This window comes from Micromesistius poutassou (genome assembly GCF_964030765.1).
Source record: "Micromesistius poutassou genome assembly, chromosome: 13".
NCBI classification, from domain to species: Eukaryota; Metazoa; Chordata; class Actinopteri; order Gadiformes; family Gadidae; genus Micromesistius; species Micromesistius poutassou.
This window is the reverse complement of record NC_140283.1, coordinates 10309385-10331590: the sequence shown is the minus strand read 5'-3', so window position 1 is coordinate 10331590 and position 22206 is coordinate 10309385. Positions and strand designations below refer to the sequence as shown.

At 40.2% G+C, this 22206-nt stretch overlaps 2 protein-coding genes across 2 annotated transcripts; one reads left to right on the top strand and one right to left on the bottom strand.

Moving 5' to 3' along the window:
- Positions 1–1692: 1692 nt before the first annotated feature.
- On the bottom strand, positions 1693–6090 carry LOC311357084 (uncharacterized protein). The gene is made up of 12 exons (XM_084476964.1): positions 6009–6090; positions 5869–5912; positions 5574–5637; positions 4526–4660; positions 3754–3858; positions 3618–3667; positions 3100–3225; positions 2948–2993; positions 2752–2823; positions 2470–2623; positions 2278–2360; positions 1693–2195 (listed from the first exon to the last, which is right to left on the bottom strand). The coding sequence occupies exons 1-12, from the start codon at positions 6039–6041 to the stop codon at positions 2028–2030; spliced, it is 1080 nt and encodes a 359-aa protein (XP_084333090.1). The 5' UTR covers positions 6042–6090; the 3' UTR covers positions 1693–2027.
- An 11318-nt stretch (positions 6091–17408) lies between these two features.
- Positions 17409–21653, top strand: LOC311357172 (ADP-ribosylation factor 4). Its single transcript, XM_084477067.1, has 6 exons — positions 17409–17577; positions 18402–18482; positions 18573–18682; positions 19262–19333; positions 19625–19750; positions 20269–21653. The coding sequence occupies exons 1-6, from the start codon at positions 17511–17513 to the stop codon at positions 20356–20358; spliced, it is 546 nt and encodes a 181-aa protein (XP_084333193.1). The 5' UTR covers positions 17409–17510; the 3' UTR covers positions 20359–21653.
- The last annotated feature ends 553 nt before the right edge of the window (positions 21654–22206 follow it).

The window sequence follows — 22206 nt, the reverse complement described above, 5'->3', positions numbered from 1 at the left end:
TGTGCCATTCACACGTCAGCAGCACTGTTCCTCATCAAACAAAGAACGGCACAAGTGCTAAAACCAGCAGGGCATTGTGTTGCATAACTGTTCCTGACAGACGGTACCTACAGTAAGCAGGGACATGGTGGTGTGAACCCTCTCAGGATGACGGCTTTAAGGACCATGCATAATGTGATCATTTCCATCTGCTTCTCTGTGCATTTTAACATTGCATTTCATAAAATAAGTAAAATAAGTTAAAAAAAACGTTTTTGTTTTCATGGGAGTCTGAACAGTCGTCCACAGTTTGAATTACAAATGTATTCATTCATTTTGAATGTAGAAGTAATGTGTATCCAGGGATATGTACACTGTATGTGGCACAGAATATGACAAAGAATATATGTGTTATATAAAGTATGCCACACATCTACCAGTATGGAATATAAGTATTCAGGAGTCATTGACTGGCTGGCCAGTTATGATGAAATTGTGAAATGTGACTACTTTAAGTGATATCTTTGAATATATCGCTTTATCTTCCCTGAAGGATTTCAAGATTCCTGAGTGTATTTGGGGACCAGCGCTCGTGCTCAGAGCTTTTGTGCTCAGAGCTTCTGTGTGTGCACCAAGTGCACCAAGCTGGTTTGGTAACCTCACATTAAGATTACAACCACAGTTAGGAATCCAGTCACGGCTGATACCGGGAGGAAGGAACCGAGGAGTCACTGAGGGCAAATGAATCCAGCAGGCGATCCTCCAACACAAAGTCCAGTCAGCGGGACTGAACAGGTACCTCTTCATATAGAAATACTAGCATGTGCAACGTCAATGCAAGACCAATACTGCAGACCAGGTTAAGGTTCACCTGCTTAGTATCCACGCATCATTCGGGTCATTTTAGGTATACACCTAAAGGAAAGCAATGTTCAAAGGGGTCACTGCGGGTTTTTTTGTGTTGCTTGTTTATTTTATGCATCTCAGATCATATGTTATTAATATCTATGTACATTTAAGTATTTATTTACTTTATTGAAGTTCTTCAAATGGTAATTGGGAAAGAGCAAAACATCCTGTTATTTATGAATAGGTCACAACTGTAGTTTTAGTCTTAATAAAAAAACACGTAAATAAAAAAATACTCTTGTAAGTCCTAGGTGTCTGTGTGTGTGCGCCTGCTTTGGTGCATGCATGCTTCTCTTTTGTTCAAAACATATTACAACTATATATATATATATATATATATATATATATATATATATATATATATATAAATATATATATATATATATATATATATCCAACTGCATGTGACTTTACTTTATGAGCTCATTTTTTTCGCCGTTATGTCCAATCCGCGACAGAGATAACACTGATAACATGTTCTGTGGGTGTCCTGACCACTCCGTGCTGACTCACCGTGTGTGTGCTTTTGTGGTTGAACTTTATGTTTTTAGAAGCAAGGAATGTTTATAGGCGGACAAGAAGTTTAATATGAGGCCACACAACCAATCGAGCCTTTCACTTAAAACGAGTAATAAACTGCTATATAACAAATTATGGACAAATCAGAAAAAATATCACCAACATTTTATTAAAAAGAAACAAATATAATACAAAACTTTATATTTATGTTAACGACTAAATAAGGAGTATGTACGTACCACAATACTCATTGTGGTTCATTGGCACAAGCTAGCGGTTTCTCAAAGTGCTGCTTCTTTTTACTCTAATGTATATTTCTGCCATATTATTTGTTATTATTTGCCATTATCTATGACTCTATGAAAAATATATCTATAAATATTATCTATAAAATTTTACGTAGTTGTTGCTGCCATGTCCTAAGAATTCCATTGTTCAGAATGACCATGACAGAGTCAAAGACACTTGGCCTTTGCCTCTCTCTTCATCCCCCTTCGGAGACCCCGGGACATGACCCCTGCGGCTCCAACCAGTAGCGCCACACACGGGGACCCCAGAGCAGCTCGGTGGTTCCACCAACTCCACATGCCACTGTGACACACCAATGTCTCTTTGGGAGTTCAAATTGTGTGCGGTCGGGTTGTGGTCCTCAGTGACTCCTCAAAGAACGCCTGGCGCTCGTGCAGCAACAAGGGCGTGCTCTCCCCTAGAACGGCGTCTGTGAAGTTGGGTCGTCTCCAGGCGTACACCATGCTGTTGAGGAAGCCTTGTAGCGACATGCTCACCGCCTGGAAGAGACCTGACGGTTAGAGGAGGTCATCCTCACTGGGGGAATTATATCTTCATTTCATTTAACTTTTTTATTCAAACCTGTATGATGTAGAGACTGAAAATACTGTTTTGTGATACTTTCATCCACGGTGAAAGGGTAGACATGATTGTCAGTAAAAATGCTGTAGGAAAGAATAGTTTAGAACACCACAAGTAGATGTTTGAGGATTTCAGGGAAATCGAGATTTTAGTGTTTCAACAGATGTCAACTGTATGTCATATTTCAAGTACCTGGTGTCCAGCAGAATAGGATGATCAACACCATATTTCGCGCTGTGGAGTATATTCTCCTCAGTCTGTGTCGAGAACGTACATCTCCCTCCACAGGAAGTAGACCCTGATGGTCATAGTTAGTATACCAGTAGCCCACCTTGTAATACAAAACCTGCAAAAGACAAAGAGACCACATGGATGATGATAGAAACCCCACGGCATATAAAATAAAGGACATAATAAACACGTGAGTATTTTACAAAATGTGGAATTGTAATTAGATTTATATGAGTAACTTACTGAGCTGGAGACAAGTGCTGGTATGAGTGCAAGAAAGAGAAGAACTTGGATAAAAGCCTCATGAAGGACCTCCTGTGTGTGTGTGTGTGTGGGGGGGGGGGGGGCGAGAAGGGGTTATTAGCTAAATGTGTTAATGCATCCTGTCAAACTTGTGTTTGAAATCGAGTCATTCCCTGACTGCTCCTCCTCTACTCACCGAGGCCGGACAGGGATCTCCCCAAACATGCAAAAACAGAATACAGCTAGAAAAAGCACATTTGCAGTTAAACACACATACACTGTGTGTATATACACATACCATTATCCATTTCTATATATAGCTTTATACCTTGCATGTTTATGATTTACCTGGTACAGTATGTGTTTTCAGCGGGAATGATGTCATTGGTGACATGGGGAATGTCCGTAGACAACGTGCTTGTGTGAAGGTAGATAGCGCTCACGTACAACAGATAGATGGCAAGAGGAACCGACCTGTTGAATGGCCGTGACGGTGGGAGGCAGTAACAATGGGGAGAGAGGTGCTTTCAGTATGTAGAGTAGAATTTAGAGATAAATATCATTATCAACTTGGTCATTTCATATCCAAGCAACTTCTCTACCCAAGCATGTCAACAATCACTCAAGTTCTGAGATTCATCTTTAATTTTTACAGCAAATTGAATCATTGTACTTTTGCAAAAAATATGAAGATGGCAAAAAATCTAGATTTCCAGAAAGCTTGTTAGGATGACATAACATATTAAAAACACCATTGAGGCTTGATAAACGTTGAGTATAACTTACTATAACTATCAAATCCCATCCCCTTTTAATGTTTGGTTTCACGTTCATGCAGCTCTGGTAACGAAGTAGAGCTCACTTACCATAGGATGGTGTACAGGGGTAAGGCTACAGTGGTTCTCTGACATAGGTTCTGTCAATAGAGTTGGAGCAGTCAGTTTACAATGTGATGACCAATTAACAGGAGCAACCAATAAGAGAGCAGGATCGGTAGTTTACCTGTTGGCCATCGTCGTGGCCCTGTGTCACCCTCCACCCTCTGAATATATTCTTAGATTTCCAGGAGTAAACCACCACCAGCAGAAATGAAATGAGGTAGAACGTCTGCAATGAGGTAGAACCACACACACACACACGCACGCACGCATGCACACACGCACGCACGCACGCACGCACACACACACACACACACACACACACACACACACACACACACACACACACACACACACACACACACACACACACACACACACACACACACACACATAAACACACATGTACAAACATACACACAATAACTTTCTGTTTTAACCATATCTATCAAAGCAGCAGCTCTAGGGTGTCAATGTGTTTGAAGTTATTATTCATATATCCCATAATACATAACATAAATAAATTAACACCAATATGCAAGCCTTGTTTACAGTGTTAAGATTCAATTAGTAACAATCACATCTAAAATGGCAGCTAAAAAGTTGTGGACAACCGTTTCTGTTTGTCTGTACACATTATAAATGATCATATGTGTTTTTATTGTTTTATACCTGAGCATATTGTCTGCTGTCACTGAGGGGAAAGTCCAAATGTTTTTAAATTACGTAATAACACAGACCTGTGCCCTAAAGCAGCAAAAGCACTATAAACAAATCCAACTAGTCTGGTTTCAATAATGAAAATGAAACTACATAGTAATGGAAACTGACCATCTTGTGTCCATGACAAACCAAGATGGCCGCACTATAAATAAGGCCCACAGCCTGTTTCTTACCAGTGACAGTGGTAGGGCGCATTGGCAGACGGTGACGCTGTCTTTAAAATAGCCTGCGAGGTTCATTGCACTGGTGAACATCAGGATTAGTGAAGCCAGGAAGTCTGCCAGGGCAAGCTGCACCAAAGGCAGCACCTACACACAGGCATGCACAACAAACACACACACACACACATACACACGCACGTGTATACACAGAGGTGGAAAAAGTACTGAAAAAACTACTAAAGTAAAAGTGCAGTTACATCACTGAAATTGTACTAAATTCCAAGTACAAGTATTGTAGTTAAAATTTACAAAGTACAAGTACTCTTATCTTGAATATAGAGTACTTGAGTACTTAAGTTTTGAGTACTAAAACTTATCTTGAATATATTGGTTATCGTGACTTAATTAGCTTTTTTCAAACCCAACAAAATATACATTAAGGCCTTCTATTTTAGTCTATAGCCTACTTTGACTTGAAGGAGTGTCATGACACTATATGCTTGACATCTGTGATATTAAAACTCTTCTTATTTCTGAATAATTTGTTCAATAGCCTACACAAAACGACTAAAACCATTTCAAGTCCATAACTGACATTTCATTTTGAAGCTTGACATAACAAGACAGTCAGCCATTATCCATTCAGCCTACCAACTACTCCCTAGTCTGACTGCACTGACGGCTGAAAGGTAGGCTTGTTGCTCTGTGAACTCTGTGAATTCTCATGCAAATGCAGCATGTATTTTTTTGTTCTCCACATACTTGCCTGCAATTTTTTACTCAGTAACTTGTGTGGTTTAATATGTAACTAAGTACAATACTTCAACCAAAACTTACTTAAGTAAAAGTAAAAGTAAAAGTATATTTAAAAAAAAAAAATCTACTCAATACATTTACTTGAGTAAATTTAATTAGTTACTTTCCATCTCTGTGCATACACAACACACACACACACACACATTTTTAAATTCATCCATGCTGCCTCAAAAGAGTGTAGCGACATTATACCATAACAACCACAACAACAGCAACACACACAGACACAAACACACACACTGACCTGTTCTTGTAGTCGCTGCCATTTTACAATGGAAACCAACAGAACAGAAGCACTGCCTATCAAACTACATGTTAAATGAAAGATAAAATATACATGTCATGATTATGATTATAATGATTATTATTTGTATATTATTATTACTAGTAGTATCAGTAGTAATGTATATTAACTTATTATTATAGACTTAAAAAAATGTAGATGAATAACTTCACCTTCATGTATTTACTTTGTGACTGACTTCATGTAATGCAATAGACAGATACAAACAAACATTGTGATAGTGTGAGGAGGTTACCTGGGAGTAAGAGAAACTAAGTACACCACAGACAAAATGATCATCTGAAAGAAGGATCATGTAATTAGTGACACTAGTTAACATAAGAATGATTGGTTTTAATTAAACAAAGTAAAATCACTCCAATATGCAATGCCTACCTGATCTTCCCTCAATGTTCCGTTGACCTCCATGGTGATTACCAAATTATTATTGAACCCTCTGTTGTTTTAGAGCACACTTGTTCTGCCCCTCTGAAACGCTTGTATCCATGGCTGGTGTTGTATGAGTAATCTGTATGTATTCTTAAGGTAGTACATCCCTCCTCTATGCACCTTGGACCTATCACGTCACATGTTGCAGTCTCTCCCTACTTGGCTCCACCTGCTGTACAGGTATGTCTGTGGTATGCCAATCGACAATGTGCCAGCATTGGCCGTTGACCCTATAATACCACCCGGTGATACCCGGTGAGGGGGATTAGCCAATACAAACCATTTGCCTTTCCCTGTGTTTTAGTGACAACACAAGTGCGAGTCTCCACTTAGATCATATAAACTGCTCTTTCCTGTAGGGCAGGCCTATGTGTGGCGATGAATTGAGTTGATATTATAACATATTTATTTAACTATGGAATTGTAAAAGAAAAATAAACATGAAAAGCTGAAACCAATTGTTTTTCTCTGGGAAATTCTGTTAGTCAATTTGAGTACAAATGTCACATCCATAACGCTGGAATCTCTCAAATGCAACTGAAACAAAATAGAAAAATTGTCTTTGGTGGACTAACCACTAAACATAATAAGAGCTAATAGAAAGATAATACAATTAAATGATGTTATTTATTAGATATTTTGGTCAAAATTGAAACCAGGAGAAAACATCAAACAATAGCTTACTTTTAGTCTACTGTAAAATGAATAAGGCTACTTTACAGCTCACATAATTGTATCAATAATTATAATCATGACAACGGAGAAAACAAATACATGAGAAATAAATAGACAAAGAAGAGCAGAACCGACAGGGCCAATAAAACAATAGAGCAGAGAAGCAAAAGGACAATCTTGGTTCCTACATGAAATATAATGCTTAGCATGCAATTGTAATACTTATATATTATTATCTAAAAAAATGTATATATTCTACAAATTCATTTTTTACAATACAAAAAGTCAAGTTAGCCATCCTGGAGCCGGTGAACACCCAGAGCAGTGGGCAGCCGCAGTGCAGCGCCCGGGGTTTCAGGTGCCTTGCTCAAGGGCACCTCATCCGTGGATGAGGACGTAGGAGAGCGCTGCACAACCACTCCCCCCGTCCATATTTTTGCCTACCGGTCAGAACCGGCCACCCTCCAGTTACCAGTCCAACTCTTTAACCAGTAGGCCACAGATGCCCCAGTCCCCTGAATCAGGGGAATAACTAACTTGTTATCCTTAAGGAGAAAAGGGGTAGCCCCTTAATACATTTTGTTATGGTATTAATGAACAGGTGTCAATAAACCAAGAGGCTACGAGTCTGCTCTGCACTGGGCGTCGAGTGGCCCTGCACCGCACAGATCGGTGGTGCTTACAGTGAGCATGAGAAAACAACTTAAAAGACTCATGGTGTATTGGCTGTAGAAATAACCTCTCAAACTATCTCTGCCTCGGATTGCAAAACAACATTGATGAAGAAAAGTCTCCTTCAAGTCTCTTGGTAGGGAAGGGAAAGGGGGGGGGGATTCATCACAGGAATGGCATGCCTCCTTCTTAAAACAATCATGTTGAATTCAATTATTAACTGACTTGTACACGAGGCAAGCTTTGAAACGCCTAGCTTACAGCGTCATCTAGTGGAATCCCATGACTTCTATCATGGGCTATGACTTATCTTATCCTTTGGGACACAGTGTTGTCAAACGTTACCAAAAGGTTTTCACTCGTTTACCAGATAAGGAAAATGCACATCAGAGCTGATGGAGACATGAATGCAATGCCATTTTTTAAATCTTTCCAAGTACATTGACATCAAACTTTGAATGAAAGATGTCATTATGATTAATATTACACTTTTATTTCCCAATAATTGCAATCATATAAATAAACATTGTGCTTGTCAATTATTCACTGGCCTGGCTGATACAATGTAGTTGTATGTTTGCTGTATAAATGTATAACAACCTTTTTATTGCGCATTTATGGCAAATATATATATATATATATATGTCATGTCATAGTTAACTTGCGATTAATCGCAATTAATCACACATTTTTATCTATTGTAGCCTAAATGTCCCATGATTAATTTTTTTCTGATTATTTTTTCTCATTTTATTGCTCTTATCAACATGGAAAAGGGTATCGGCTTGCTTTGTGCAAATGTTATTTTATTGAAAACAACATTGCCATACTGTAGCCTAGTGTTCAATTTCACACTAACATTCTCACTTGGAGCAGTCATTCACACTTGGAGCAAGTAATCTCTCAGACAATGTAACACTGTCCATCAATAAAATGAAAAAATAATAATAATTAAAAATTAAAAAAAAATAATAAAAACGTTAATCTCGCGATAAAACCATTTAGGCCTACGCCGGTAAATGGGTTTGCGTTAACGCCGTTAATAACGCATTTAACTGACATCATTCATATATATATATATATATATATATATGCCTTGTGTGTGTGTGTGTGTGTGTGTGTGTGTGTGTGTGTGTGTGTGTGTGTGTGTGTGTGAAATACATATAATGTATATACACATGCACGCGCACACATGCGCGCACACACACACACACACACACACACACACACACACACACACACACACACACACACACACACACACACACACACATTTGATCGAAGATTCTAAACTGTTTGCATGACAACTGTAAACATTGATGCTCATATTGAAGACTACTGATCAAGAGACATCGCTCGACGATTTCCCTCGATTGTTAATTAGCTTCTTTAGTGTCGGTATTGTTTCTGAACGCAACGAACAATCCAGTTGACCGTTTGATTTAGTAAACCAAGGTATGTTTCTGTATGTTTCTTCCAATACTCTTTTGAGAAATGTTTAATTTTCCATTTTCATTTCACACACCGATGAAAAAAATCAAATGATTGACTATGGAATTTGCAGATAAATAGGCCTGTATTAATTCGTTTGTCTAAGGAGTTAATAGGCCCTGTCGTAGGCTTACGTGTGCAACAGTTTATTTAATTTCGTTTCTACGTGATATGAAGACATCGGCCCGAGAGGTAATCTCTCTGAGTCTGATGACGGCACAATGAGCTGCATACAGGTCGAGATAATTTATCGAAGATTCTAAACTGTTTGCATGACAACTGTAAACATTGATGCTCATATTGAAGACGCTACTGATCAAGAGACATCGCTCGACGATTTCCCTCGATTGTTAATTAGCTTCTTTACTGTCGGTATTGTTTCTGAACGCAACGATCAATCCAGTTCCAATCCAGTGACCGTTTTATCAAGTAGCCTACCTAAACCAAGGTATTTTTCCGTGACTTTCCAATACTCTTTTGAGAAAAGTTAGATTTTTCAAATCTCAATCTCACACACTGATGAAAAAAAATCTAATGATTTACTAGGGAATTGGCAGATAAATGCGATTAATTCGTTTGTCTAATCAGTTTATAGGCCCTGTCGTATGTGTGCAACCGTTCATTTGATTTCGTTTCTACGTGATATCAAGGCCTTCCGTTATGCGGCCCTCAAGTCGGCCGTGGGTTTTTTCCCCCTCACATTTAATCTTCGCCAAAATTCGTCACAAAAAATATAAATTTTACTTAACTCACCTAATTAACTATTGTATTAGTGCTACGTTACGTAGGCCTATGTTGATTCAACTTCTCATGTTTTTTTTCTCTTGCTCCGGTTAAAGAAAGTAGGAGCCAACACCTGACGCAGTCCCCGCGCCGCGCCTGGTGCGTGCCGCGCCGGAAGCCTGCCGGGAGCTTTAACCACCAAGGCCCTACGAACATTAAACCGATTCGGAGTCGCCATGACGGTAAGCCCCTGTTGGTTGTCGTTATTTTCCAGCCATGCATCTTCTCCATCCTCATTATTTATATCCTGATAAATTTTAAAATTGTGTTTTGATTGCTAGCTTTCATATAAAATGATTGGAGAAATTTGCACCGAATTTAGGCTAAAATCCATACATTGAGATGGCAGAAATGATCAGCAGCATAAGCTACACCAGAAGTTACGGTAGAAATGGTATACTAGTAGCACCACCTGCATATATTAACCTTGCTTTTCAAATGGCCATTGTCTTAGAGTAAGCCAGAGAACCCCAGCCCAGCTGGAGGGAGGCCTGGCCCCGAGAGGTTCTTTAAAGGACACAAACTTCCCATGTCACCTGCTGGTAAGGTTATTTTATTTATTACGTGTAATGCAGAAAGTTGTTAAATGTTTGTTTGTTTGTGTGTGTGTGTGTGTGTGTGTGTGTGTGTGTGTGTGTGTGTGTGTGTGTGTGTGTGTGTGTGTGTGTGTGTGTGTGTGTGTGCGTGTGTGTGTGTGTTTGAGAGAGAGTGAGAGAGCTGCTCTTTAACTAGAGCACTCCAGTACTACATACTTGCGTGGCCTTGGTTCTTCTAATGTTCGCTGTGTATTTTTGAAATTTCTCCATATTGCTGTACAGAGGCATTGCAGGCCTTTGGACACTGCATGACAGAGCATGAGCATTGGGAAATCACAGCGTACAGTGACATCTGGTTCCTTGGCCTGGGTGCCAATAAGACCCATGGCTCCAGATATTCCATGGAAAACAACCACGGCTTTGATAATGAGGACCACTACTATAAGCAGGTAACTTTCTGTTGACGGCAATATTTATAATATATATAGTTAGTTAGTTATATAGTTAGTTTAGTGTCACTTAAGTTCCTGTTGCATGATTACAATGACAGTTTACATCCATTAAATGGAAAATAGGACAAGAAATGCATTTCCAAATGCATTTCTTGTCTGTTTAGTTGGATTGTAGATCTACTGATCACATCGCTAGTTACTGTGGTTGGTTATGTTCCTCTACCACAAGGAAAAGATCAGCATAGTTTACATTTTATACTTTTACAATGAATGTGCAGTTGCACATTCATTACAATAACATATACATTTGCAGTACAAATTACATTTTGTAATTCTACCTATGCAATGACATTGTGTCATCATTGTGTATAAAAAATGTAATCGTATTGTTACTAATAACGCAGAAGCAAGCTTGCATGGAGAATGTTAGAACTATTCTGCTAGCTTCTTTATCAGACATTTTTTGCTTGATAATCATAATAATAATAATACTTAAAAAATAAACAACAACCAATTTTCTACAGGTCACCGGCGATCACATTGGTTACCGTTACGAGGTGCTCAGTGTTTTGGGGAACGGCTCCTATGGACAAGTCCTCAAGTGCTTGGACCACGAGCACAATGAGCTTGTGGCCTTAAAGATCCTTCGCAACCAGCCTAGGTAAAATTATAGAATAAAGAGAAACCTGCACAGCAAGTTAATATCATCAACACTCTACAAATACATAGATAGAGAACGGTCACACTACAAGCTATAATCGGGTCGGTACAATAAAGAGTCTAGGGTGAAGCCATTAACCTTGATCTGATAACCATGGCCTTTAACATTCATATTAGCACCACAGAATGAAGGGGGCAATACACTTCTGCTTAATGTCCTTGCCCTTAATGCCCTTAATGTGCGCCCTGGGTGAAGTGCACCAGCTTAAAAAGAATGTTATGTGTGATCTGGTTATCATAGACAGGGGCTAGCGGAACTGAGGATCCTTCAGCACCTGTTGGAAAAGGATCCGGAGGATGCCTACCACGCCATCCGCATGAAGGATGGCCTTGTGTTCCGTAACCACATATGCATTGCATTTGAACTCCTGGGGTACAATCTGACTTCTTATTTCCAGCTTGGATGCTAGCAAATTAAAATATTCTGTGCAATTTCTGCAATTCTAAAGAAATTGTTGCTTTGCATGGTGGTGTGCTGTAGTACAAGTCTGACTCCCCATCGGAACTAATAAATGCAATATTTACAGTTCTGACCTGTTCTCCATGGTGCTTGGCAAGGGTTTGAGTGAGTCCAATGTGAGGAAGTGTGCATCCTCAATCCTCAAGTGCCTCCAGATGCTGGAAAGGGAAAACATTGTGCATGGGGACCTCAAACTGGTAGGAATCCCGCTCATCTCTCATCTGCACTGTCAGCCAGTTGTTGTGAGCCACTGGCCCAGCTATTCACGCTGAGTCGCCTTTCTTCTATGACTGCAGCAAAACATGGTTATTTCCAACGAGGACCCTGAAACCCTGAAGGTCATTGACTTTGGTGCTAGCGAGATTCAGGATAAGCCAAAACGTAGGTCTTCTTGTTTTCTTCTTTTGAATCTTGAGGAGATGTACAATGTGACAGCATTGTGTTATTTGAGGGCTTCCATAGAGTTATTTTTATACTACTGACTTTGTTTCATCTTCCAGACTATGGTCTTATACAGACTCCATTCATCCGTGCTCCCGAGGTGACACTGGGTCTCTTGTGCACAAATGCCATGGACATGTGGAGCTTTGGATGCTGTATGATCGGGCTCCTCAGTGGAAAAGTAGCGTTCTTTGCAGAGGATGAACTAGAACAGCTCATGCGCACCATAGAGGTAATTCTAAAAGCTGCTAGTTGCTTTGAACTGCTAATTTACCATGTGATTGAGTTCTCTCAATACATATTATTAATTTATTCAATAATAATACAGACATACGATTACGGGAAACACAAAACGTTTTAAGTATTACGGTGTGAGTAAGACATGTGCTATGAAGGATGATAATTGCTGATTTATACTACAAGGGTGCAGATCTCATAACAACTTCTGGAGGGGACATTAAATATATCACCAACATATATAAAATGATCTGCTGCAACAAACGGTTCAGACCACTGAGCATGAATTAGTTCAAAAGTGAAGTCGGCTACTATTAAAACTATATTTTCAATGACATCATTTAGTTTGAAATCATATAAATTGGGTGGACTTTTCACTAGTCAGGGTTAGGGTTAGCTAACAACCCCACCGGGATCTGCACCCATGACCATGACCCATGTGTTGATTTGTAGATGTTGAGTATTGGGTATCGTTCGTTAATTTCAGATACTGGGAATGCCGCCGGCAGAAATGGTGGCTTTGTCATTGCGAAAGGATGAATTTTTTGGTGAGGATTTTACTTTATGACATATGATCAAGTTTTAATATTACTTTATTAAAAATATTAAAAATTATCAATGTCAATCCAACAATGTGAAATCAACAATGTTAAATCTGTGTGATGCTGTATAATGTGCAGACAAGCAGGGAAGGCCTATTCTTATCAGGCATGACAAGTTGGGGAAGGATATCCTGCCAGGCTCCAAGGGGCTTGAGAGTGTTCTGCGAACCAGAGACCCTGACCTGCTGGATTTCATCAAGCGTTGCCTCCAGTGGGTGCACTACCTTTTCACAGTAGAGCTCATCAAATATGTTTGATGGGCGGTTGTGGCCAAATAGTCTATTACAAGGCTGACAATGCGGCTGAGTTGGCTAACCCTCCCCTCTGAATGTTCCTACCAACGTTCTGTTAAAATGAGACATAGTGAATCAAAGTGTCCCAATAAGGCTTCTGTGTTTGCTGGCTTTTTTTGCTTTCATATTGAGGGTGTGTTTATTTTTTGTAAAAGTTGGGACGCATCAAAGAGGATGACGCCGGGGCAGGCTCTCAAGCATCCCTGGATGACGGAGACCTCGCTGAAATGCACGTTCCCATGCCCAGGTAACACAGCAAAAAACTGTAAAACGAATTAAAAAGGAATAAAACATTTTTAGATGGATTTAGGATACTATTACTCTATTTCATATAACCATATCTATATTGTTAAATAAATGCATTGCTTAATGATCAAGGTAAAACATTTGAATAACAAAGAGTCTGTCACATCTTTTGTAAACCTAAATTCTTTATTATGTATTGTAAAGGCCTTCATTTCTTTGAATTGACAGTTTTGCTGAAGACCCTGGCCCCCATCCATCTGAAACCGCACAAGGCCACTGTCAGCCAGCCGAAGGCGACAGATCAGGGGGAGGCGGTAAAGCTCGGGAAATATGGGAAGATCCTGAGACCAGTGACTTTAGCGGCCCTCTCCAAGATCGCTCCCATTGGTTCGGTGTTACCAGCTCCCCCTTATAGCAGCAAGAGGGCAACTGCTATAAGAAATGGTGCTGCAGCCAACGGGGACTTAGGAACAATGAGACCAGTTGGCCAAGTGGGATTCTCCCGGGTCCCTCCTATTGGCGCAGCTGCACCGGCTCCTCTACCAGGAGTAAACCGGGCAACTGTAACCATAGATATTGGTGAAGCCAATGGCAACGAGGGGACCACCAGACCAGCTGGCCGATCTGCATACCCCCTGCTCCCTCCCATCGGTGTGCCTCCACCGAGAGTAAAGAGCCCAACTGGTACCAAAGAGGATGGAGCAGTTAAAAGTGACCCAGGTTCAACCAAGACTGGGTCGCTTTTTCAACTGTGGATCCCCTTCACCCAAGATGGCCGAAGTGCTGCAGCCAACAGGAACGCAGGAAGACCAAGCACCAGAGACCCTGACCCTCTGGATTTCATCAAGCCTTGCCTCCAGTGAGTGCATTACCTTTTCACAGTAGAGCTCATCAAATATGTTTGATGAGCGGTTGTGGCCAAATAGTCTATTACAAGGCTGACAATGCGGCTGAGTTGGCTAACCCTCCCCTCTGAATGTTCCTACCAACGTTCTGTTAACATGAGACATAGTGAATCAAAGTGTCCCAATAAGGCTTCTGTGTTTGCTGGCTTTTTTTGCTTTCATTTTGAGGGTGTGTTTATTTTTTGTAAAAGTTGTGACGCATCAAAGAGGATGACGCCGGGGCAGGCTCTCAAGCATCCCTGGATGACGGAGACCTCGCTGAAATGCACGTTCCCATGCCCAGGTAACACAGCAAAAAACTGTAAAACGAATTAAAAAGGAATAAAACATTTTTAGATGGATTTAGGATACTATATATTACTCTATTTCATATAACCATATCTATATTGTTAAATAAATGCATTGCTTAATGATCAAGGTAAAACATTTGAATAACAAAGAGTCTGTCACATCTTTTGTAAACCTAAATTCTTTATTATGTATTGTAAAGAGGCCTTCATTTCTTTGAATTGACAGTTTTGCTGAAGACCCTGGCCCCCATCCATCTGAAACCGCACAAGGCCACTGTCAGCCAGCCGAAGGCGACAGATCAGGGGGAGGCGTTAAAGCTCGGGAAATATGGGAAGATCCTGAAACCAGTGACTTTAGCGGCCCTCTCCAAGATCGCTCCCATTGGTTCGGTGTCACCAGCTCCCCCTTATAGCAGCAAGAGGGCAACTGCTATAAGAAATGGTGCTGCAGCCAACGGGGACTTAGGAACAATGAGACCAGTTGGCCAAGTGGGATTCTCCCGGGTCCCTCCTATTGGCGCAGCTGCACCGGCTCCTCTACCAGGAGTAAACCGGGCAACTGTAACCATAGATATTGGTGAAGCCAATGGCAACGAGGGGACCACCAGACCAGCTGGCCGATCTGCATACCCCCTGCTCCCTCCCATCGGTGTGCCTCCACCGAGAGTAAAGAGCCCAACTGGTACCAAAGAGGATGGAGCAGTTAAAAGTGACCCAGGTTCAACCAAGACTGGGTCGCTTTTTCAACTGTGGATCCCCTTCACCCAAGATGGCCGAAGTGCTGCAGCCAACAGGAACGCAGGAAGACCAAGCACCAGAGACCCTGACCCTCTGGATTTCATCAAGCCTTGCCTCCAGTGAGTGCACTACCTTTTCACAGTAGAGCTCATCAAATATGTTTGATGAGCGGTTGTGGCCAAATAGTCTATTACAAGGCTGACAATGCGGCTGAGTTGGCTAACCCTCCCCTCTGAATGTTCCTACCAACGTTCTGTTAACATGAGACATAGTGAATCAAAGTGTCCCAATAAGGCTTCTGTGTTTGCTGGCTTTTTTTGCTTTCATTTTGAGGGTGTGTTTATGTTTTGTAAAAGTTGTGACGCATCAAAGAGGATGACGCCGGGGCAGGCTCTCAAGCATCCCTGGATGACGGAGACCTCGCTGAAATGCACGTTCCCATGCCCAGGTAACACAGCAAAAAACTGTAAAACGGATTAAAAAGGAATAAAACATTTTTAGATGGATTTAGGATACTATTACTCTATTTCATATAACCATATCTATATTGTTAAATAAATGCATTGCTTAATGATCAAGGTAAAACATTTGAATAGCAAAGAGTCTGTCACATCTTTTGTAAACCTAAATTCTTTATTATGTATTGTAAAGAGGCCTTCATTTCTTTGAATTGACAGTTTTGCTGAAGACCCTGGCCCCCATCCATCTGAAACCGCACAAGGCCACTGTCAGCCAGCCGAAGGCGACAGATCAGGGGGAGGCGGTAAAGCTCGGGAAATATGGGAAGATCCTGAAACCAGTGACTTTAGCGGCCCTCTCCAAGATCGCTCCCATTGGTTCGGTGTCACCACCTCTCCCTTATAAAAGCAAGAGGGCAACTGCTATAAGAAATGGTGCTGCAGCCAACGGGGACTTGTGGATCCCCTTCACCCAAGATGGCCGAAGTGCTACAGCCAACAGGAAAGCAGGAAGACCAAGTCCAGTTGGCCAAAAAGGATACCAAGCTGTATACTTCCTGCACCAAGACGCCAGAGCCCAACTGGTACCAAAGAGGATGGTGGAGCCAAAAGCGACCAAGGTTCAACCACACCTGGCTCCCTTTTTCCTCTTCAGCCAAGATGGCTGAAGAGGTCCTCCCGGGTCCCTCCCCATCAAATCCAGCAGTTGATGGGTTGATCAAGTAGAAAAAAAAGGTATGTTTCCGTGACTTCCCGCTACTCTTTTGAGAAAAAGTTTGATTCTCCATTCTTATTTCACACACCGATGAAAATAATTCTAATGATGTACTAGGAAATTGGCAGATTTATTCATTTGTCTAAGGATTAACCTAAATTTGTAGGCCATGTCGTATGTGTAATCACACTCACACCTGGTGGTATAATAGGGGCCCTTTAAATTATTATTCGTGACCGGTTTGTGTACGTATGTTTTTGACATCATATATCCTACCATTATATATATTATTATATAATCGGAATAAAATGCACACATTCTGTTCTAATTGAATTGACAGCCATCACCCATCATACTACAATTTACTCAAAGTTGCATGATTGATGGTTCAGTAGTGGGAGCGAGTCATCTAGTGGCCAAACCTGGTATTGGTCAATAGGCCACCGGGATACAAACATATTTTAATATAATACATATCGATTTAATTATTATGTTAATTCATTGTGTTGGCAAGACATTTCATAATAATAATAATGAAGGCTGAACAATAAGTATCCATGCATCTCTAGTAGTTGGCCCTGTTAATAAAGCCACCCGAGCTGATGACGTAGCGAGTTCCACGTTGGCCCGGACGTGGCAGTGAGGCGAACAACTTGTTATTCTTGCTACACACATTGATAGACATTTTGTTTACCGGGCACATTTTACACCGTTTCCAGGAGATAACACGTACAATGGGTCTCACCATTTCGTCACTCTTCAGCCGATTTTTTGGCAAGAAACAAATGAGAATCCTAATGGGTGAGATACACTTGCAAATTAGCATTAGCTTGTGCTACTGCTTTCTAAGTTGTTTGTCGTCTTTACTAATGATCTAAACTTTGGCTGAACACCGAAACTTGTACGTTGGGCTACTTATACATGTTAAACATCGTTAAGCATAACATTTTTTTGTTTTGGGATAGAATTGAACATTTAAGGAATCATTTGAAACAGTTTTTAAAGTATGATTGCTAGCCGCTAAGGTTACTGAGCAGATAGCTACCTAGCATTAGCTACCTATCGTTTCGAGTAACACCATGTTAAACGTGCCTATTAAAGACCGTACTTCTCCATTAAGTTATTGACGATAGTTAGCAGTAGCTCTGATCAACGTGTATAACATCGTCACGTTATGTTAGGTGAGGTTACACGACGCCCATGTTTCCCATGTTGACACATCCGTAGTATTTATGGTGTTATTCAATCTAACCTCTTTAATGTTAGTTCCATGTCGCGATATGGCCAGAACGATGTCTGTTTGTTTGACATCTAGCATTACGTTAACGTAGTTAATTGTTATTTTAATATAGTTGTGAATTGCATGTATAAGTGACCACAATTTGCATCTAATTAATCGAATCAGTCGTTGATTTGCTCACTGAGTTTGAGTCACGTGTAACGTTACACCAGTAGGATTCTCCTTGTTATCTTTATTGATGTAAACGCATAAGCTTTAGCGGTTAAAGTCTGCTTGTACATCTGGCCAGGTTAAAATGGACCACTCAAATCTATGATCTAGATACCTGTGTTTTCCTGACTATAAACAAATCAATATCGATCTCTTTATCATTATTCCTGTACAGTGGGATTGGATGCTGCTGGAAAAACTACTATCTTGTACAAACTGAAGCTTGGAGAGATTGTGACTACGATCCCAACTATTGGTAAGATGTAGTAATTTTCATTATTGTTAACATTTTTCGATTTTGATGAGTCCCTCAATGTGTTAAGGTTACTCCATGCCTTCTGTTAAGGTTTCAATGTGGAGACCGTTGAGTACAAGAACATCTGTTTCACTGTATGGGATGTGGGTGGCCAGGACAAGATCCGTCCACTGTGGAGGCACTATTTCCAGAATACACAGGTAGGCTAAGAACGGCCGATGATGCTGTGTTCATGTTATGTATGAGTGATTGTACATAATTACCTTCTTCTTCTGACCTGTAAATACTTTTAACTTAAACTTTCAATTGGTTATTTCAGCTAGTGGTTTGGTAACTTTCTGAAAGTAACTATATATCCGACTAGGTGGGAAATGATAGGAAAGTGACGGAATAAAGATCACACTAAATATATATTAAAAAAAAACATAATCTGAAGACTGCAGTTCAATGCATATTCATAATAAATAGCTTGGTGTGCATATGAACACTAAAACAGTCTGATGGCAAAAGTTAAACAGTAGATGGCATAGATGTGTTTGCGTCCTTGTAGAAAAAATACAAACCGTACAATTGACTCGATAGTGCACTGGCATGAACTCTCAGTTGTAAGTTGTAAAACTAGGAACCTGTGTCACAACTATCTTTCAATTGAACATCACGTGTACACAGCAATGTGTACGCAGCACACACAACACTGATTAACTCAATAGAAAGTGAGGGAAATCAAGTGAAATATTTCCTGTCTTTTGCTAACCACGTGTTTTGCTCTTTGCATCCAGGGCCTCATCTTTGTAGTGGACAGTAACGATAGAGAGAGAGTGGCTGAATCTAACGAGGAGCTGAATAAAATGGTGGGTATTAAGTACATACAATATCATAATGGACAATCAGCTGCTGCTCTGGCACACATGCACGCCCAGAGCTTTCTGTCAAATCTATCCTTAAGCCATATTGTACTGTGCTATGGAGCTGAATGGTGACGCCATCCATCTATTTGAACCACCGTTCACATTTTTTTGATATGGGTTTAAGGATTGTTGATCAGTAGTCTACTTTCACTTGTTGCACTTTTTTTTGTTGGGGGATAAGCTTTGCATATTATTAACCATGTTTGTATTTCAAAATTTTTTCTGTTCATTCAGTTGGCAGAGGACGAGTTGAAAGATGCCGTTTTGCTGGTGTTTTCCAATAAGCAAGATCTTCCCAACGCCATGTCTGTCAGTGAACTCACAGATAAACTCGGCCTTCAGAACCTCCGGAACAGAACTGTAAGTCAAGTCCCCGTAATGACATGTTTCCCATATTTTCATAAAGATGCATGGATAAATATATAGAGATCTAATTGAGAAAGTATCAAACACGATCATCAAAGAATAAATAGATTTTGGGTGCAATGTGGTCTTGGAACAACAAGTGGCCAACCAAGATCAGATTATAGTCAGTCCAATGGATAAGAACGTCATAGGCTGGCTAGGACTCCCGCAATTCAAATTTCAAATAAGACAAGGCGTGTCTTATTCCTTCAATGTGTCTATAAATCTGCCAAAAAGTTATATTTGCGCTTTTAAATTCATGGTCTTATGAAAAAGTTTCAAGGGCCTTATGATTTTCAAATTCTTATACCACAACTGAGTCTGTATACAAATGGTTACCTACAGTTAACTACACTTACTAGGCTTCATACCAGTTGCTTACCAGAATGGTGACGATGCAACGCTGTGATGACATGAGTACTTTGTAGAGGTATTTTAAGCTTAAAGTGTTGATAACGTCCTTTGTTCCGTAGTGGTACGTCCAAGCGGCCTGCGCTACCCAGGGAACTGGACTTTACGAAGGACTCGACTGGCTCTCCAACGAGCTGTCCAAGCAGAACTGATGGATTTCATTGGACAACACAAGATCAAGGGAGGGAGTCCGGGGCGAAAGGTGTAACACCAGAAAAGGAGAGAAGACCACATTCAATGAAAAAATATATATTTTGGGGTTTTATTTTTAGTACTTGCTATCCCAAAAAAGGACTTGTCTTGTGGACAATGCAATCAGCGTAATTTGAACATATTAATATGCTTCTCTTATACTTCTTTTAACTTTATTGGTTTTATTGTAAGTATCCTTTTACTACTTTTCTCCTTTTGTTGCCAACCTTTGCATGATGAGCAAAATGGTGATTTTAAAGGTATCATCCAATCAGAGAAGAGCGTTAACTCATGTCACCCCGGCTCCTTCTTCAGTCAATGTTGGCAGACATTGCCCTCAGCCACTTTTATAATGTTCGATTTTTCATTGTCATGGACAGGACTAACCTGCGGTTTACCTGATAAACTAACTAGATTTTGGTTATGGATAACCTGCTGTGTACCGCAAGCTATTAACCGTCACCCTCCCGGGAACATTGGCTTCCCATCACTGCTTTCACCACTTTTTCTTTATCTTCCCTGTGTCTGCTGTTATATAAGCCCCACTGTAGCTTGTCAAAATGAGCTGGAGAAGGATGGCATTAATTAAATGAATGGATTTTTTTTTGTTTTACATGTATGTGAACATGTTGACCTCTAAGTAAATGGAACCAAAAAGGAGCAGTGTGCCTTCTGGTCTCTCTTTACACCTATATGTCACCCTTCCTGCTCTCATTCTCAGCTTTTCTTTTGTTAATGGAATTCTGCAATAAAGAGTTCCAGTAGTGTGTGTGTGTGTGAAGGCACATCGTCAGTGATGCCTGGGCTGGCTCTATTTAACCTGACTACACTAAGCAGATTTATTCAATCAATTACAACTCTCCTTTTGTGTGTCTGCCGTGTACAAAGAAAAAAAAAATCTAACAAAATAATGGCTTGTGCTTTTAAAGTATTTGCACAAAGCCAGACAAAAGCAGCATGTTTTTTTGTTTTGTTCATTTCTTTTTTGTTCCATGCCATTGTGAATGCTCTGTTGAACCCTGCATTTGAAGACTGAAGATGACCTTGGTTAATCTTCCCCCTCCTACACTAGAAAACACCATTCATACCAGCCCAATACCTTAGCTGGACTTACATTCCAAACTATGCTTTCAGATTCTGCATGAAGCTGCCACGCTTTAAGGTGATGCGCTAGCAATGTTTTACAAAAAAATGTATGAATAAAGTCACTTTAAAGTGTTTGGCTCTTGTGGAAAAAAAATAAAAAATAAAATAAAGTGAATCCTGTGATTTTATATAGCATATTTACATCTTCCTTAGGGAAGTGCTGACATGTGTTCATAGATTGTGGGTTTTAATGGGGATGACATGCCTCTTAATGTATAGCCAACAAAACTGCCTTTGTCTTGATCCAAAACTGCCATTTCTATTTATTTGAAGTGATGGGTGTTCATTTAGTTGTGAAATTAGTAATCACTAACAGGTGTAGGATGACTGCATAACATATATATCCTACTTTTGGCCGAGGATACAGTTCTTCAAACTACAGTGTTGAATGAATCCCGTATTTGCGAGACTAAGATAGTGGTCACATAATGAGGCTTGTATTGACAAGTAAATATCTCTGCTCATGTATTAATGACTGCTAATCAGGCTTAGTGGAGCTGGGTCAGAGCAGAGGAGTGTGTGTGAGTCTGTGTGTGAGCAAATGTTTGTTCATGAGAAGCATATTGGATCAGCACTGGAGGAATTTGACTTAAAAACCTTTTTGTTTGATCAGTGGAATGAATTGCACTCTGTAGACTGAGCTTTTATTAACGTAAGTAAAA

Coding starts and splice junctions, on each gene's coding strand:
- LOC311357084 (XM_084476964.1), bottom strand. CDS start 6,041: ATGGAGGTCAACGGAACATTGAGGGAAGATCAG. Junction 3,859..4,525: donor GCGCCCTACCACTGTCACTG/GTAAGAAACAGG, acceptor ACCTCATTGCAG/ACGTTCTACCTCATTTCATT. Junction 2,824..2,947: donor GAGATCCCTGTCCGGCCTCG/GTGAGTAGAGGA, acceptor ACACACACACAG/GAGGTCCTTCATGAGGCTTT.
- LOC311357172 (XM_084477067.1), top strand. CDS start 17,511: ATGGGTCTCACCATTTCGTCACTCTTCAGCCGATTTTTTGGCAAGAAA. Junction 19,334..19,624: donor ACGAGGAGCTGAATAAAATG/GTGGGTATTAAG, acceptor CTGTTCATTCAG/TTGGCAGAGGACGAGTTGAA. Junction 19,751..20,268: donor AGAACCTCCGGAACAGAACT/GTAAGTCAAGTC, acceptor TTTGTTCCGTAG/TGGTACGTCCAAGCGGCCTG.